This window comes from Heptranchias perlo, chromosome 28 (assembly GCF_035084215.1).
Source record: "Heptranchias perlo isolate sHepPer1 chromosome 28, sHepPer1.hap1, whole genome shotgun sequence".
NCBI classification, from domain to species: Eukaryota; Metazoa; Chordata; class Chondrichthyes; order Hexanchiformes; family Hexanchidae; genus Heptranchias; species Heptranchias perlo.
The window spans coordinates 30,396,546-30,414,241 of NC_090352.1; the positions used below are offsets into that span (position 1 = coordinate 30,396,546).

Consider the following 17,696-nt stretch of genomic DNA (forward strand, 5'->3'; position numbering starts at 1 on the left):
CTCTGTTCCTGCACCCCCTTTAAAATTGTATATTGCCTCTCCTCATTCTTCCTACCAGAATGCACCACATACAAACCTAAACTCAGTGAGGAATCTCAGAACTTCAGTAGTTTATCCCCCAGGTCATCTGCTTCTTTCTGTTAATGTTGTGTTAGGGGTTGACTCACCTGTACAGGTGAGCAGGTGGTTTATAATGAATGTTATCAATCACATTGCCAATCAGTCAATCACTGCACATCTTTTCAGAACACAATATAATTTTGAAATATGTGCTTGCAAGCAAGTAATTTCTGCTGGTAAACAAAGGTACTGATATCAAAGATGGTAATTTCACTACATATAAAAAGAACAATTAGTGAGGGAACCATTGCATATACAAAATTAACTTAATCAATGGTTTAACCATAGGAAAAAAAAATACAAAGCACAAATAGGTCTTTGGGATTCCCAGCCAATATTAACAATGTACGAGTTTTTCACTCACCCTTTGAAATCCTGGAGTACAATTGTGTCTCCGAGTAAATTCAGGAATTCCTTAAAATCAGGGCTTTCTTCATTGTTCCCGAATAATTCCGCTTCGGTGGTCTGAAAAGTAGAAATAAAGTACTTTAACCTTAGTGACACAGATTTATTCGAATCACTTTTAACAACCTGTGATTGCAGGAAATGAACTCTTATCCAGGCAGCTATCAGATGGTATATTCTAGTACGCCTGAAAACAGTGAGACGGGTTCAGTTGTTCAACCCCTGGGTCTTGCTACATTTACCTTGATATTGGGCAGGTGACTATCGGGGACACAATTGGACAGAATAGTGTTAAGGCTCCGCACTTAACAGACATTAGCATATTAAACCAACAGGGACAACATATTAATGAATGCCTATCAAATTATGTGTCTTCAATCAGACCATCATGTGTGGTCTTTGCAGCATGCAGAAACAACTAGTGGAAGCCTTGTGGGTTCTGTGACTAGCAAGAAATAATTCAATAAATATTCCATTATGGATAAAGAAAACTTAATTTTTCTCTTGAAATAACGTGCTTCAATAGTTTGCATTGCAACAGAAATAGCACTGCTGCAACATTAACTTTCCTGGCAGCTAATATGGATGCTCTGACCTAGAAAGCAGCCCTTGGTTGTTCCAAAACCTGACCCTCGTCCGTGCAAGCTCCAAATTTGCTCTGATATCTCTTTAGGATAAGCAATAAGAATTCTTTAACTTAAGATCGCGTGACTCCACAGAAATCCATTTCAGGTGACAAACTTATACCTGCAACTAAACCCTTGGGCCTGGTTAAAATGGTAGCACATGCCTGTAGGTTAAATAGTTAACACAGCCCAAACAGATTGAAATTAATATTTAGATAATGTCTTTATAAATGTTTTGGCTGGAAGCCTCCTCATTTGTATGTACAGGAGGCTGTAAATGTACCAGTGAGTGATGTGGTTGCTATCTCAGGCCCTGTAACCACTCTATCAACAGGCTCACATTAACATTGCAGAACATTGCCTGGTAGTAGTCCCAAGTTGCGACCAGAAGATACCTAATAAAGTGGAGCTATTTTGATAAATGCTGGCTCAATCCAAGATTGAATCTTATATATATATTTTTTAGGACAGCCATTACTCACCTGTCTGAATTTCTGATAAATCACGCCAAACTTGAAGTTATTATTGATCTCATGTTCATCATATGTGACTATTAGCTGGGATGCCTTGGAGAAAATAAAACAAGTCAATGGATTGCACCTTGACAAGAAAAACTTGCAGAGTTTTTCCTCCCTAAAGTTTCTACTGACTTCTGAGGAAAGTTGGGAATTTGATCCAGAGAGAGAGAGAGACTCACTCCCCCACCCAGTGAGAGAGAGAGAGAGACTCACTCCCCTACCCAGTGAGAGAGAGAGAGAGAGAGAGACTCACTCCCCTACCCAATGAGAGAGAGAGAGAGAGAGACTCACTCCCCTACTCAATGAGAGAGAGAGACTCACTCCCCGACCCAATGAGAGAGAGAGAGACTCACTCCCCCACCCAATGAGAGAGAGAGACTCACTCCCCCACACAATGAGAGAGAGAGAGAGACTCACTCCCCCACCCAATGAGAGATAGAGAGAGAGAGAGACTCACTCCCCCACCCAGTGAGAGAGAGAGAGAGAGAGAGACTCACTCCCCTACCCAATGAGAGAGAGAGAGAGAGAGACTCACTCCCCTACTCAATGAGAGAGAGAGACTCACTCCCCGACCCAATGAGAGAGAGAGAGACTCACTCCCCCACCCAATGAGAGATAGAGAGAGAGACTCACTCCCCTACCCAGTGAGAGAGAGAGAGAGAGAGAGACTCACTCCCCTACCCAATGAGAGAGAGAGAGAGAGAGACTCACTCCCCTACTCAATGAGAGAGAGAGACTCACTCCCCGACCCAATGAGAGAGAGAGAGACTCACTCCCCCACCCAATGAGAGAGAGAGAGAGACTCACTCCCCTACCCAATGAGAGAGAGAGAGAGAGAGACTCACTCCCCTACCCAATGAGAGAGAGACTCACTCCCCCACCCAATGAGAGAGAGAGAGACTCACTCCCCCACCCAATGAGAGAGAGAGAGAGAGAGACTCACTCCCCCACCCAATGAGAGAGAGAGAGAGAGAGAGAGACTCACTCCCCCACCCAATGAGAGAGAGAGACTCACTCCCCCACCCAATGAGAGAAAGAGAGAGAGAGACTCAATCCCCCACCCAATGAGAGAAAGAGAGACTCACTCCCCCACCCAATGAGAGATAGAGAGAGACTCACTCCCCCACCCAATGAGAGAGAGAGAGAGACTCACTCCCCCACCCAATGAGAGAGAGAGAGAGACTCACTCCCCCACCCAATGAGAGAGAGAGAGACTCACTCCCCCACCCAATGAGAGAGAGAGAGACTCACTCCCCCACCCAGTGAGGGAGAGAGAGAGAGACTCACTCCCCCACCCAGTGAGAGAGAGAGAGAGAGAGAGAGACTCACTCCCCCACCCAATAAGAGAGAGAGACTCACTCCCCCACCCAGTGAGAGAGAGAGAGACTCACTCCCCCACCCAGTGAGAGAGAGAGAGAGAGACTCACTCCCCCACCCAGTGAGAGAGAGAGAGAGACTCACTCCCCCACCCAATGAGAGAGAGAGAGAGACTCACTCCCCCACCCAATGAGAGAGAGAGAAAGACTCACTCCCCTACTCAATGAGAGAGAGAGAGAGAGAGAGAGAGAGACTCACTCCCCCACCCAATGAGAGAGAGAGAGACTCACTCCCCCACCCAATGAGAGAGAGAGAGACTCACTCCCCCACCCAATGAGAGAGAGAGAGACTCACTCCCCTACCCAATGAGAGAGAGAGAGAGAGAGAGACTCACTCCCCCACCCAGTGAGAGAGAGAGAGACTCACTCCCCCACCCAGTGAGAGAGAGAGAGACTCACTCCCCCACCCAGTGAGAGAGAGAGAGACTCACTCCCCCACCCAATGAGAGAGAGAGAGACTCACTCCCCCACCCAGTGAGAGAGAGAGAGAGAGACTCACTCCCCCACCCAATGAGAGAGAGAGACTCACTCCCCCACCCAGTGAGAGAGAGAGAGACTCACTCCCCCACCCATTTGATGCATAGAAAGCATTATCGAGACAGCCAAGCTCCAATAAGAACTCAATTTTATTTTATCAGGAAGGGCCTGGTTTGTAAAGGCTAGGAAAGCATTTAGTTAATAAGGAAAAGGCTCTGGAAGATGCTGTGGGTTGGCACATCTCACTGTGATTTCACCCCTGGGACTTAGTTTGAATCTAACCCAGACTGAAGGGATGAAAGTCTCCTCTTTCTTTCTGTGGCTGTGAGGCCCTGTTTTGGAGTCTCAGCAGTCTCAACGGTTCCTAATTGACCCAAGTGCCCAGCACAAATCTCTGTAATTCAACATCTCTGAGCACAAATTGGTAATCTCACTCAGAGAGGCCACAGGGAATCCGAAACGTCACAATGGTGTGGAATGGAACGCTCTTCTGAGATTGTGATTAAAGGGCACTGGTAGGGTACATAGCGGAAGTTTCATGACTGTATTTAAAATCTAGTGCCCATTTGATTTGGCCGTGCTTGATCAGAAAACTGAACAGTGAATTTTCAGAAATTCTTGTTCTTTTCGAAACCTGCAAAAACCACGAACAAGCTTTATAATTGAAACAAACAGAACATTAAAAACATTTCTCACAAGAAGGATGTGATCTTTATCAGATATGAATCCAGTCGTGTCATTGGCACCTCTCCACATTTTGTCTAATTTTATCTTGCTGCCCAATTGGTTCGAAGCATCGTTCTCCAGCCCAGAGTGAGGAGCAACCAGAGGCACAGATCTCACCACAACCATCTAAGGTATGTCATAATTATCTGGCAGGATCTGTGATTGAAGCAGGTTAGGTTGGATGCTTTCCAGGGCAGTCATTAAAAGCTATTAAACATATTCTATCCACAAATATATCAGGGCAATGATTGCTATATGATATGTTATTTTCTGGTACTTCTCCCGAAGAAGAAAATGCAAAAGATAATTTGGACATGACAACTTCATTGAATACTTACCTTGGGATAAAGTACAGGGAAGAATTTCACACAGGTCAGGTCATCACAGAGAAGCTGAGGGAGAGACAACAATCCATTAGAATATTTAAACGCTCTGCTGCTTTTTATTGTGAGACCTGAACACAGTTTTAATCTCTGCACAACAGATGTGTTTTCCACCATGTCAAAGTTTATTTTTCTTCCAGGGCTACAAGCGTAATATTCAATGATAACATAGAAAAGGCCCATGGAGCCAATCTGTGATAGATGTTAGTTTTTAAGGCCCAATGGATGAGGGGCTCCTACATCTTTGCCCACAGTAGTTTTAGTTGTCTTGCTTCACTGCCCGGAAGAGACACCAACAAGAACTGCATGATTTATTTGATCAAATGACAAACTTTCTTGATTCTCCCTGCATCTTCTCACTGTTCCCAGTAGAGTAGATAAGCAATCTGCTCCCAGGCCTCCACCAATGTTGCTCTGAATCCAGTAGGCCTCTAGGCAATCCAGAAGAGTGGCTGCACCCCTTATTTTCTCTCCCTACCCGCTAGGAGATCTGTGGCCTCTGCAGTGCTTTCCCATCATGTCGTACTGGGTTTGGAACTCAGTTTAGAAAACACTGTGGTCATAAACCCTTGTCCAATTGTGCTGTGGAAGAGCACATGGCTGCTCCAACCCACTTCACCACTACACTGACCAACTCAAGCAGGGTACTGCACTGTATATCGGTTGGAGTCTCCTGTTAGGCGTTGGGGTTGCCATCTCAAAAAAAAAACAGGCAGAGAGCAGACCATGATGGTGCTTTAGAAAAAACACTTAAAAAGGATTGCATTAAAACAAATTATTTAAACTATTGCATGGCCTCACCATTCATCCGGCATGGACAGTACATTTATATCAGTGCAGTCTCTCTCTTGCTTTCTCTCTCGGTTCACTTTCTCTTTCAGGATTTCCTAGCTCCTGCCTGTTTGTTTTTGAATCTGCAGATTTAAATGTGGTGCCACTGGCTCTATATTATTTCTTGGTATTTATGTTTGATTTTGTACTAATTTTTATACTAGTTTCTACACAAATTTAAGGTAATTGGTAAAAGCAGAGGGGAAATGAGGAAAACATTTTTCTGAACGCACTGCCTGAACGCACTGCCTGAAAGGGTGGAGGAAGCAGATTCAATAGTAACTTTCAAAAGGGAATTGGATAAATACTTGAAAAGTAAAAATTTGCAGGGCTGTGGGAAAAAGAGCAGGGGAGTGGGAAATTGGATAGCTCTTTCAAAGAGCCTGCACAGACACGATGGGCCGAATGGCCTCCTTCTGTGCTGTATGATTCCATATACATTTGGAGGGTTATGTTAGAAATAAAAACAGACAACCTGCTCCAAAAGCAGACTCTCTGGCCAAAAAAACGAATGTGAGATAATCCTCACGTGATGAGATGCGAACCAGTTTTGTGGGGTGTCCCATCCTGAGGTTCACTTTGCTTTGCCAAATGGAACTAAATCGCAGGGAGTTATCAATCAAATCCCCAGCAGAGTGTTGAAGAATATATTTGTTCTTCCCGGCTGTTGCCATTCTCCCTCCGTACAGAGGCTGCACGGGAGTAATGGGAAGAACTTGTCTGTTCTTAAGCCGTGGAGAGTGATCAGTAAACCATTTATACTGAACGCTCTACTTACTCTTTGAGGTGAGGCTGGTTAATAAAAAACTATTATATATGAACCTTGTTTCATACAGCCCATAGGAAATCATTATAGCCCCGACAATGGCTATCAATGGAGTAATGTATTAATTTGATGTGCGTTTAAGGGGCTATAAAAAAAGCAATGGAGAAATAAAATGGAATTATATGGTACAATTAACTACCTTACCTTTGCTATTAGTGGAATACTGGGCAGTCGAGGTGCTCCAGCAAGAGGGAGTCGCTCATGTATCGTTTTGGATTTGGACCTAAGAAAACAAAAAAGTCTAAATAAAAGTTGTATGTGGTTAAAATTGAAACATGTAGCTTTTTTTTTAATATATGGTGAGTTCAGCTCTACAGAGAGGAAAGTCCACTCCGTAGGGAACCAATGTGGGTTAAACGGTTAATCACCAACTAATCTTCAATAAGTGTCAGATCTGTTTCCCATTTATCAAATGTACGCAGGTGCTTGGGTGAAGGATTGTGTGTCAACTCATTCTGGACTTCAAACCTGTTATGCGAGATACTCAGGTCCTGCCTGAGTCGGATTTGCTATCGCTCAGAAATCGGGATTTTCACCACTTCTCAGGATTTTTAAATACCAAATTCTCAGGCAGCAAATGGTAGAATTTCATGGGGTGTCACGCCCCATGACATCACTTGCCTTAGTAATAATACATCACTCTTCGTTACCTCAAAGACCAGTATTTGCCTGGGATCGAGTAACTATTCCGCAACGGAATCTTATGCCAAGCTAATTGCCGCACAACTGCAAAACTCCCTTTGTTCAAACTCAAAGCATTTCCTCTGGCAAGTTAAAAAAATAAAATAGATTTAACTTGACAAAGAAACGTTTTCAATTCAACGTTAGGTCTGTTGAAATGGGTTAGTTGCGGAGCTGACTGATTGGGTTGTCATGTGAATGCCGACAGGATCACAGACTCCAGTTTAGGGTTAATTTGGGAACTGCTTTAGAAGCAAACCTCCCGTGGCATTGCTCACGGTGAATCAGAGGTTACATTATTTTATAATAATGGGGGTGTTATCATCAAATTGTGATAGGTAAAGTGTTACAGGAAGCAAGTATGACATTTATAGGAAGTAAAAGCTATACTCAAGACATAAAATATATTATATATAAATAATTTTGACTCTATTGCACTTCAAAATGTACATGTCCAAATCTCAAAAATACAGAAAAAAGGGAAAGAAAGACTGGTTCCTTCCGCCCTGCTCCTGAAAATCTACGTGCAACTCCCAATCTACAAATTTCCATTGCCTACAACAATTATTCTCTAATTTACAACCATTAGATTTTGAGATCTTAAATGGACAAACCACAAAAAACACAGCTGCACCTTAACAGCAGAATAACAGGTAGGAGTATTATACCATGTACGGTCAGTATAAAACAGTGCATCAGTTGGTTTATTGTGAGCAAGAGCATGGGAGATTTGCTCGTGAAATAAAGGAAACTGTAGGGTCATGCTGTTTTGTATATTATACAGAAGAGCTGGCTTCAGTTACCTGAGTATTATCCTCAAATATTCTTGGGCATCATTATCTTCATACTTGACAGAAATGACCAAGTTTCCAAGGATGCTGCACGAGGTATAAAAATTCAAATGATCCTAAAAGAATGAAAATTGTTGTTTATATTGGCCCAAAGAGTTCGATACCAGAACATTCAAATTTAAAGAGATCTCCTCCTCCCCAAACTGGCATTACAACAAAGATTGCAATTTACATACTTCTTACTTCAAGATAATATCTTTGACTGCCAGTCAAAAATGCTTTGTTGTGGAAAAGTCATTCTCCAGAAGCAGGGATTTTCCGACAATCTCCAGGCCTGCACATCCATAATTGAGCTGATTTATCTTTGCTAATCTACGTAGTGTACTCACTGTGTATATAAAAAAATCTCATCTCTCCCCTGATTCTTTTGCATGTTTTAGAATATGTATTCCTCGTAGATCTCCCCTATCATTGCGCATAGATGACAAGGGAACTGACTCCAGTATTGGCTTGGAGTGCAAGAGGCATGCTGGGGCGTGTAAGCTTGCATCAGTGTTAACATGTAGCTGGCGCTGTGCCACTTGGTTGTTATGATCTGGAATGCACAGCCTGAAAGGTGGTGGAAGCAGATACAATAATAACTTTCAAAAGGGAATTGGATGTATCCTTGAAAAGGAAAAATCTGCAGGGCTATGGGGAAAGAGCAGGGGAGTGAGACTAATTGGATAGCTCTTTCAAAGAGCCGGCACAGGCACGATGGGCCGAACGGCCTCCTTCTGTGCTGTACGATTCTATGATTCAAAGTCGCATGACCACTGGCCTTCATCTCCCTCTCATGGGCTCTGAACAAATACTTTAGAATGTAAGTTCTGAGCTCAGAAGTTTAAAAAAAACACCTGCTGTATTATGGAGAGAAGGCACCAGTCCACATCCCAAAACATAATTCAGAGTAGGAATAGCAGGTTGGGATATGTAATTGAGTAGCTTTAAAGAGAACTTTTCTGAGGTCATGCAAGTTGTTGGGCCAGAGTTGGAGTTGCTGTGCCTGACCAGGGGGAGATCGCTGCTGCTGTTATGTGCCAAAAGTGGAAAAGTGTTCCAATTCCCCAAGTTGATGAGGAGAAAACAAAAATCACAAATTTTTTTTTATTAAAGTAAAATATACCGATACCATTTGTCCTCATTCTATTTCTTTTCACTTTCACATAAGCTTAAACTATTTCTTTAATGCCTGTTCCATTTGGTAAAGCATCTTACACAGCTTCCAATCCTGTGCTAGCTCCTGACTCCCAGTGGTCCAGGTACTTCGCCTGGAGCAGCACAGAAGTGAGGTTTGCCTGCACAGGTCATGTGGGATCTTCTCAAGTGACTTGCAAGTCATAACTTAGTAGCAACATTAAGACTTATGACCAGTTTTGTTTAGTAATTTCTCTTAAATGCTTTGAAGCACTTAATAAAAACACGACCGGTTTTGCCCATGGCTTTCTGCTTGTTAGTGATTGATATTTTCATTGTACACAACAAGCAGGCCATTTGGAGTTTCAATCACTCCCTGTGCCACTGACCTTGTTGAGAAAGTGCTTTCTGTAGATTCTGGCTGTGCTGTTGCATTCCAGTTTGTACCCAAAGGTGCTGGGACTCAGATTCTCCACCACATCTTCCTCGCAGAAGCTGCTCTCTGATGATGTTGGGGTGGTGACGGTTTCCATTCCTTCAATCCAGTATCCTCCAAACTGGGGAAGGATAATGGACTGATACGGCCCTGCTTTCTCTATTACCTGGATAACAACATTAATGCCATTTATTAATCCACAGCTAAATGCCTGGATCCTGTCAGTAAGCTATGGGTGGCCACAGAATTTTTCTTCACCTCTGGAGAATTTTACACTGAAGGGAACATTTTTTGTCTTCACTGCCTGGGCAGTAATCTGGTGGAGCAGATCGCCCACCCATTCTAGAACCCGTCTGATTTTCATCCAGTTGATGGGATGAAAATTGGGTGAGTTCTACATCAGGAGGGTGGACAGTGAAGATGAAATTTACCCCGGGATTTATTTTGGCAAGGAGACCCTAGTTGAAAACCCAGTCTTGACTGAAAGGTGCACCTCAGGTTTCCCTTGGGTGGGCAATGGCTGGGAGCACCTGTCTAGGAAGGAAACCTTTCCGCTTCACCTGAGTGAACTTCGTTGAGGTCCTGGTGGTTTTGCAGCCACAAGGATTATTCAAATGGATCTCATTTCGATATCGTATTGTACACCCAGCAATACTCAATCAAATAAATTTGCCGAAAACCCAGAAAACTGGGCTTTAGCTGTTCAATTTACAAGTAAAAAAAACTAATGACCTGCTCAAAACCCAGATATAGCAGTCATAAGGGCACAAAAAGATATTAATGACCTGCTAAAAAGTCAGGTCAGTGGAAAACCTCCCATTTGAAACTTGTGTGCAGATGAAGAGATAAAATTAATTAGTGCCAAGAATTAGATATTAAGAAGTGTCCATGAATTAAATAAAGTATTAAAGTCAGAAGATTTTTTACACCTTTAATATATTCCAAGGGAGTCGAGAAAGATGGCTCAATGGAATGGTTACTACTGGACAAAAAGTCTTGCCAATTCCATTTAAACCCTACAATGCTATTTTTCTGCAGTTGAAGTGTAGTTTGTAGGACTCTCCTAATTCCTATTCCCAAATATTTCATTTGTACCCCCAAAAACCAGACTGTCTGGATAGATACCTTAACTAGAGTTAAGATAGACTTACCTCATCAATACTGGGATAGGGGATGTAATCATCCTACAAAAGAAAAACACAGACACATTTGAATTTGTGTAAGTTAAAGACAAAATTGCCAGTTTAAATACAGCACGTGGTAAAGTGTTTGTTGTGGGAGAGGGCAGTATCTCCTCAACCTCCAACACCTGCCCCTGGTAGAAAGGGTGTGAAAATTCAGACATTGACCAGATATTCAAACTCAAGACTTGTATGTAAGTTCTGTGTCTAGCCCATGTCTAAAAAAAAACTAGGGGCCATAAATATAAGATAGTCGCCAATAAATCCAATATGGAATTCAGGAGAAACTTCTTTATCCAAAGAGTGGTAAGAATGTGGAACTTGCTACCACATGGAGTAGTTGAGGCAAATAGCATAAATGCATTTAAGGGGAATCTAGATAAGCACATGAGGGAGAAAGGAATAGAAGGATATGCTGATAGGGCTGGATGCAGAGGGTTGGGAGGAGGCACATGTGGAATGTAAACGGCAGTATAGACCAATTGGGCCGAATGGCCTGTTTCTGAGCTGTAGGCTCTATGTAATATATGCCCCATTTTATATTAAGCACCAACAGGTCACAACTGAACAATCTTAAAAGAAAGTACACAAAGAGTATAAAGAATGTCATTTCCTGCTGTTTCTTCGACCTTTCGGTAACTTGGCCTCTCCCCAAGTAGAGCAACTAAACAGCTGCCAACCTAACGAAACTTCCAACACCAACAGTAATTATCCAGAAATTGAGCTTTGGTTGAGGGGTGAATGTTGGCAAGAGTAACTCCATGCTTTGCTTTTGAATGGTGCCATGGGACCTTTTACATCTACTTCAACAGGCAGATGGTTTAACATCTAGTCTAAAAGACGGCACCCTCTGGCAATGCAGAACGTCCTCATTACTGCATTGATGTGTCAGCCGAGATTATGTGCTCAAATCCTGGAATTGGCCTTGAACACAGGTCTTTCTAATTCAGGCGCTGGAGTAAACAGTGAGACTTGACTGGGGGAAGCTGCCCTGAAGAAGTTACTCAATGTGAGGAAGCTTCAAACTGAGATTCAGTCATAAACCCAAGAATGATTTACCATCAGCCAATTGCTCCCTCACATCATCAGGCTCAGGAATCCTTCCAAGCCTCTGATGATGTCATCAGCAGCCACTGTTTTAGCAGCGAATCATAGAAATTTCAGCACATAAGGCCATTCAGCCTCTTGGCCTGTACCGAGTTATAAATCTACTTTAATCACATTGCTTCTTTTCTGGTACCGTTTAATGTTGTTTTCTTTAGATATTTATTTAATTCCCGTTAAAATACTGTGATTCACTTGGCTCCAATAGCCACTTGTGGAATACATTCCACTTTCTAAAAACCCTTCATAATCCTAGGGCCAATCTGCAAAAAGCAGACTTCTGGAATCAGACTAGTTTTATTATTTTTTAAAAAATGCTCGTTCAACATTTGTTTGTAACAAACCTTCTGCCTGTAGCTCTTGTCCTTCTGTTCTTCCAATTTTGGAGTTTGCTGCAACAAAAAGAAAGAACAGCACGTTTAGAAGCAATAATGTTGAAATGAGATAAATTAACAATGCGCATTCCATTCTGTAATTCGGCGCCATTAGCACTGTCTTAGGGGAGCAGGGAAGTTAGCTGGACGGTAGCTTGCTTGTCCATTTTGCAGTTAAATCAGCAGACTCAGATGTCCCATGTTTCAGAGTGTCACCCCATCAGTCACTGAGGCTCTGCAGAGCTTGGGAAAATTGACGCCAATGCATATCGTAGGGGGTGTTGGTGGTGTCGCAATGGTCAGCTGCTAACACCCTCTTTCAGTAAGGAGATACGAAAACATGAGCGGGAAAAGATCATCAGGCCCGTCAATGCTCACCCTATCCAACCTTGGACATCGTCCTCCTCAACCGCCAGTAATGCCAACTTCTTGGAGAAGGAAGAAAAACAGAAAAAAAGCCCGGGGCCAAATCCAAGAAACACTCTGAGAAATTCCTCCCCGGTTCCATAAGGAGTGCTCACTTGCCGTGTCCTGGGGCTCATGTTCTGTTAGGATAATAAAGGCTGATCACTTCTCTCGTGCACAGTGCCCTTTGGCACTAGCCTCCCCTCAGATGTTGTACTGGGGGAGCTAGTGGTGGAAGAAGGGTGCCAGCTGAACTGAGGTGCACATTCAGGTCCAATGTCCGTTCTGGTACATGCAAAATGGGTTCTGTGTGTCGACCAGTCCCACTTCAAGTAGGCCTCACCTACACCAGTGTTGTCACAAGCCATATTTAATGTTTGGTATTAAGAAACTAGAGAAAAATCACGATGTTGGGGAGGGGGAGCATTTTTGCATTATAATCCATTTTTAAAAACGTTGTTCTTGGGGATGTGGGTGACTCTGACAAAACCGCATTTATTGGCCATCCCTAGTTGCCCTGAAAAGGTGGTGGAGGACCTTCTCCTCAAATCACTGCACTCTTATGGTGATGGTAGGTCGGGGATTCCTGGATATTGACCCAGTGACAATGAAGGAATGGCGGTATATGCCCAAGTCAGGATGGTGTATGACTTGGAGGGAAATTTCGAGGTGATGGTGTTACTACGACACTGTTACTCTTGTCCTTCTGGATGATATTATATTGGATTACATCGAAACTACAGCAGAGAAACAGGCCATTCGGCCCAACTGGTCTATGCCGGCATTTATGCTCCACACAAGCCTCCTCCCTCCCTACTTCATCTAACCCTATCAGAACACCCTTCTATTCCTTTCTCCCTCATGTTATTTTCTAGCTTCCCCTTAAATGCACCTACGCTATTTGCCTCAACTACTCCTTGTGGTAGTGTGTTCCACATTCTCACCACTCTTTGGGTGAAGAAGTTTCTCCTGAATTCCCTATTGGATTTATTAGCGACTATTTCATATTTATGACCTCTAGTGGAAACATTTTCTCCAAGTCTACCCTATCAAACCCTATCATTATCTTAAATATCTCTATCCGGTCACCCCTCCAGCCTTCTCTTTTCTAGAGAAAAGAGTCCCAGCCTGTTCAGCCTTTCCTGATAAGAATATCCTCTCAGTTCTGGTATCATCCATGTGAATCTTTTTTGCACTGTCTCCAATGCCTCTGTATCCTTTCATAATATGGAGACCAGAACTGTGCACAATACTCCAAGTGTGGTCTAACCAAGGTTCGATACAAGTTTAACATAACTCATAGGGGAGGGATGGGCTGCTGAATTACAGTTATAGTTTGAATTATGAAGCACTGGTTGCAGGTCTGTCTTTGGTGGTGCCTGTGATTGAGGCAAATTGAGGTGATGAATTATCACAACCAGCATACTTTCCCACATTAAAGTGTGATGACTTAGCTGTGATTTTCCCTATAGTGTATCCCAACCAATACGCTGAATAATGACAACATTGCTCTCGCTCTTTTCTTGCATCAATGCTCAAGACAAGCATATTTCTCTTGGCATGAAATGAAAGTACTCAGCTTCTACACACACACTCTCAGTCCCATTACGACACGCTCCCTGGTACCAGCCATTTCGGACGTTACTAAAAGACGCATTAAATAACAAACTATGAACATGGCATGAGCTAGCCAGGTGCCAAGCTCCAACCGTCTTAAAGCAGAGGCAGTGTTATGACCTACAGCCTTATAACGAGTTGTGTGTACAGCACAGATTGGGGTCAAATCTCATAAAGTCTGATCAATTAATACTCTGGATCACAACAGTAACACAATAGCCGAGCAAAAGGACTGCTGAATTTAGTCATGATTTTGTATAAAACATTGATTTTCTTTTAAGTAGTGATGTTTCATGATTAATTGCAGTACAATGGAATCCTGAAATCAAGCCCTGGCACGTGCCCAGTATCACTCTTATCTGGCTTTTGTCAAAGTGAACGGAAAGCTCCAACTCCCACAGGGCTTCTTATTTGCCTGTATTCTCTGCTCTCACACAGCAAAGTGACAATGTCACCCTACATTCCCTTTTGACTTTAACTTCACCTCACTTCTTCAGTGCTGAGTTACTATTTGAACGTTCAAGCTGCTAATCGATCGCTGGCTCCTCTCCAGCTCCTTGTGCAGAACAAGGAGGCAGGCGACGGCCAGAATGTGGTAGAGAGCGGCTGGTAACTAATCTGCTTTTATCAGAATCATTTAATAGGCGGACGATTTAACCGAGAAGATCACATGCACTGTGAGACACAATGGTTTCCCCGTACTCCTGGGATTGATGGGGAGGGTAAATGCTCACTGGGGGACGACAGGTCGAGGCTCAAGAGTGGAAATGTGAGTGGATGGATGAATAGTCAGGAGCGCTGCTTGATTGCCTTTGGGGATCAGGGAGTATTTCAGCAGAGCATGTTAAATGGATGTCAATGAGAGGGTAGTTTGTACGTGGTCTGTTGAAGGAACATTAGATGACAATTGGTTTTTCTTGTTCGATGCTTTCTTGTGCAATAATATATAAAAAGATTTTAAAGTGTATTTTGTATAATGTATACATAATATATAAATATTATTCAACGTATATATATTATACATATATACGGATGCCTCTTTTTCTGCCCTCACCAATATGGCGGGTGGCGCACTTCCAGCGTGTAATGAGTGCCCGCACCCTGCCCACCATATTGGACGCTGAGGCGCCTTTTTTGCGCCTGAGAAATGGGCACGTGCCGTTGAATTTTGAGGCCATTGAGCGCAAAATCACGGGCTGCCCTGCGATTTCCCAAGATGCATTCCCTGCGACCTCCACTCCCTCCTGGGAGAGTCAAATCACAGAATCACCGGGGGGGGGGATCTCATTTCAAGTCTTCGAAGGGTTTTTGAGCATGCTATATTTTGCCATCAGACACAAATAACTGCGGGAGTTATTTCAGCAGAAATCTTTGGGTGGGGCTCCTGTAAAACCGCCCATTACCGTCGCTAACATTGCATTAAAAAAATAGTTTCTTCATTGTGTTGATGGCAAGTGCAGTTGAGGTAGAAGATCAGCCATGGTCCCATTGAATGGCGGAGCAGGCTCGGGGGGCCGTATGGCCTACTCCTGCTCCTATTTCTTATGTTCTTATCTTATGGAAGGGTTGGCGACAAAAAGAGGCCTGGAGCCAGCAATGGTTGCTGATTTAAAAAATTCAAGGGAAAAATAACCTCAGTATTTCCACAGAGGTTGGTGTTTTCTGTGTAAAAATAACTGCTCCTCACATATCTGGGGGTTTCAGATGACTTGGATGCATTTGTTGAGCATAGTTTACAGGGTTTCATTCCCTGAACATATTTCTGTAATAACTGTCTCACAGCTCAGGCATAACACTTCATTACTCCCTACTGTTCTAAAACTCTGTTATCAAAATATAAGCTGTACAAAGTACCCTGGCTCATCATCCTGCCAATGTGTGCTCCCCCCAGGGGATTATGCTTATTAACCGATCGCATGTAAACAGCGCAGGTAGGAGCAGAGTCAGGTGTTAACTGACTGCTCACTTTTACCATCTGTGGGTCTCCAGGCTACATGTTAAATTTAGACCTTGAAAGCAACACTGTCTTCTTGGAAAAGTGCCTCCTTGGCAAACACAAGATACAGTGACATAAATCTATTAATATGCTCTTAAAAAAAAGTATTAATACAAATCAAAAGGATCAAATCTCCCTCCTCTCTCTCTCTCTGCTCTTTGATGAAAACAGCACCCAGCAGCTCCACGGGGGGTTCATAGGCTAACTGCATCAGTTGATGTGCAAATGAGGCCGACAGACCAGGGAGGTCCCCAGTACGAAGAGCAACTTACCTGCATCTTCTCCAGCATGTCGAAGAAATCCGTAGTCTGTTGAAGAAAAAGAAAAACACAATTAGTAAATATAGACGTCAAAATATTGTTATACCAACAAACCATCGCTGTGCAGGCTCCGATACTTCAAGGTCCCTGTACACAGACTATTTACCATAGCTTCCTCTTATGTTAGCTGAGAGAAGCGGCCTACCATGGAGTGTATAGTGCCTGTAATAAATCAGACTGTTCGAATGTACTGGACTCAGTAATATCCATTTTATGTTACGGCTGCTGGCAGCCCCCACTTCAGTGGCAGTGGCTGTGATCTACATGAGGCAGCAGTTCTGCCTCTGGAGGTGACTTTTGAAGCAACCCCGACTGCCCACCACAGGCATAGGCTGTCAATGTTTCTGGCCGCAGCTGGGCCGAGCGCTCAGCTTCCCATGTAGGCCGATTCTGGGTGTGCTTGTATTAGCCCAGTGCTCAGGCCGCCCATATAGGCTCAGTGCACAGACCACCTGTATAGGTCCAGAACTAAGACTGCCCTATAGACCCAGTACTTAAGCTGCCCATATAGGTCCAGTATTCAGGCTGCATATGAGCCCAATGCTCAGGCCTCCATTTCGGTTAGCATTATGGTACATTGCTGGCCAGAAAGGAACTTCCCTTGACATTGGAGAAGACCACAGTAAGAAAATGAAAATTATGATCAAAACTTTTAAATAACTGTGCACGTGGAAGATTGTGCAATGTAAATAGGAAAAAAGGAACAGCAGCAGGCCATTCAGCCCCTCGAGCTTGTTCAACCGTTCAATTAGCTCATGCCCGATCTGTACCTCCATTTACCTGCCTTTGCTCCATATCCCTTAATATTCTTACCTAACAAACATTTATTGATCTCAGTCTTGAAATTTTTAATTGACCATCCAGAACCTTTTGGGGAAGAGAGTTCCAGATTTCCACTACCCTTTGTGTGAAAAATTGCTTCCTGATTTCACTCCTAAATGGCCTGGCTCTAATTTTAAGATTGTGCCCCCTTGTTTGAATGCCCCCACCAGTGGAAATAGTTTCTCTGGATCTACCCTGTTGAATCCTATTAGCATTTTAAACACCTCAATTAGATCACTCCTCAACCATCTAAACTCTAGGGAATACAAGCCAAGTTTATGCAACCTGTCCTCATAACTTAACCCTTTAAGCCAGATTCTGGTGAATCTGCAGTGTACCCCCTCCAAAGCCGATATTTTTCCAAAGGTTTGGTGCCCAAAACTGAACGCAGTACTCCAGGTGGGGTCTGATGAAGGCTCTATACAACTGAAGCATAACTTCCTCACTTTTGAATTCCAACCCCCTTGAGATAAAGGCAAACATTCCATTAGCCTTGTTGATTAAT

The 17,696-nt window shown here is 43.2% G+C and overlaps 1 protein-coding gene across 6 annotated transcripts in view; it reads right to left on the minus strand.

Moving 5' to 3' along the window:
* Positions 1-17,696, minus strand: part of LOC137345002 (rap1 GTPase-activating protein 2-like) — a 244,852-nt gene that overhangs the window by 31,441 nt on the left and 195,715 nt on the right. For all 6 annotated transcript variants that reach the window (XM_068008332.1, XM_068008335.1, XM_068008334.1 and 3 more), the window contains 9 exons: positions 16,322-16,357; positions 12,002-12,049; positions 10,524-10,556; positions 9,326-9,538; positions 7,773-7,876; positions 6,433-6,511; positions 4,587-4,640; positions 1,634-1,717; positions 485-585 (listed from right to left, as the gene is read on the minus strand). In XM_068008332.1, the coding sequence (XP_067864433.1) occupies positions 485-585; positions 1,634-1,717; positions 4,587-4,640; positions 6,433-6,511; positions 7,773-7,876; positions 9,326-9,538; positions 10,524-10,556; positions 12,002-12,049; positions 16,322-16,357 (752 nt within the window). The remainder of the gene's footprint in view (positions 1-484; positions 586-1,633; positions 1,718-4,586; positions 4,641-6,432; positions 6,512-7,772; positions 7,877-9,325; positions 9,539-10,523; positions 10,557-12,001; positions 12,050-16,321; positions 16,358-17,696) is intronic.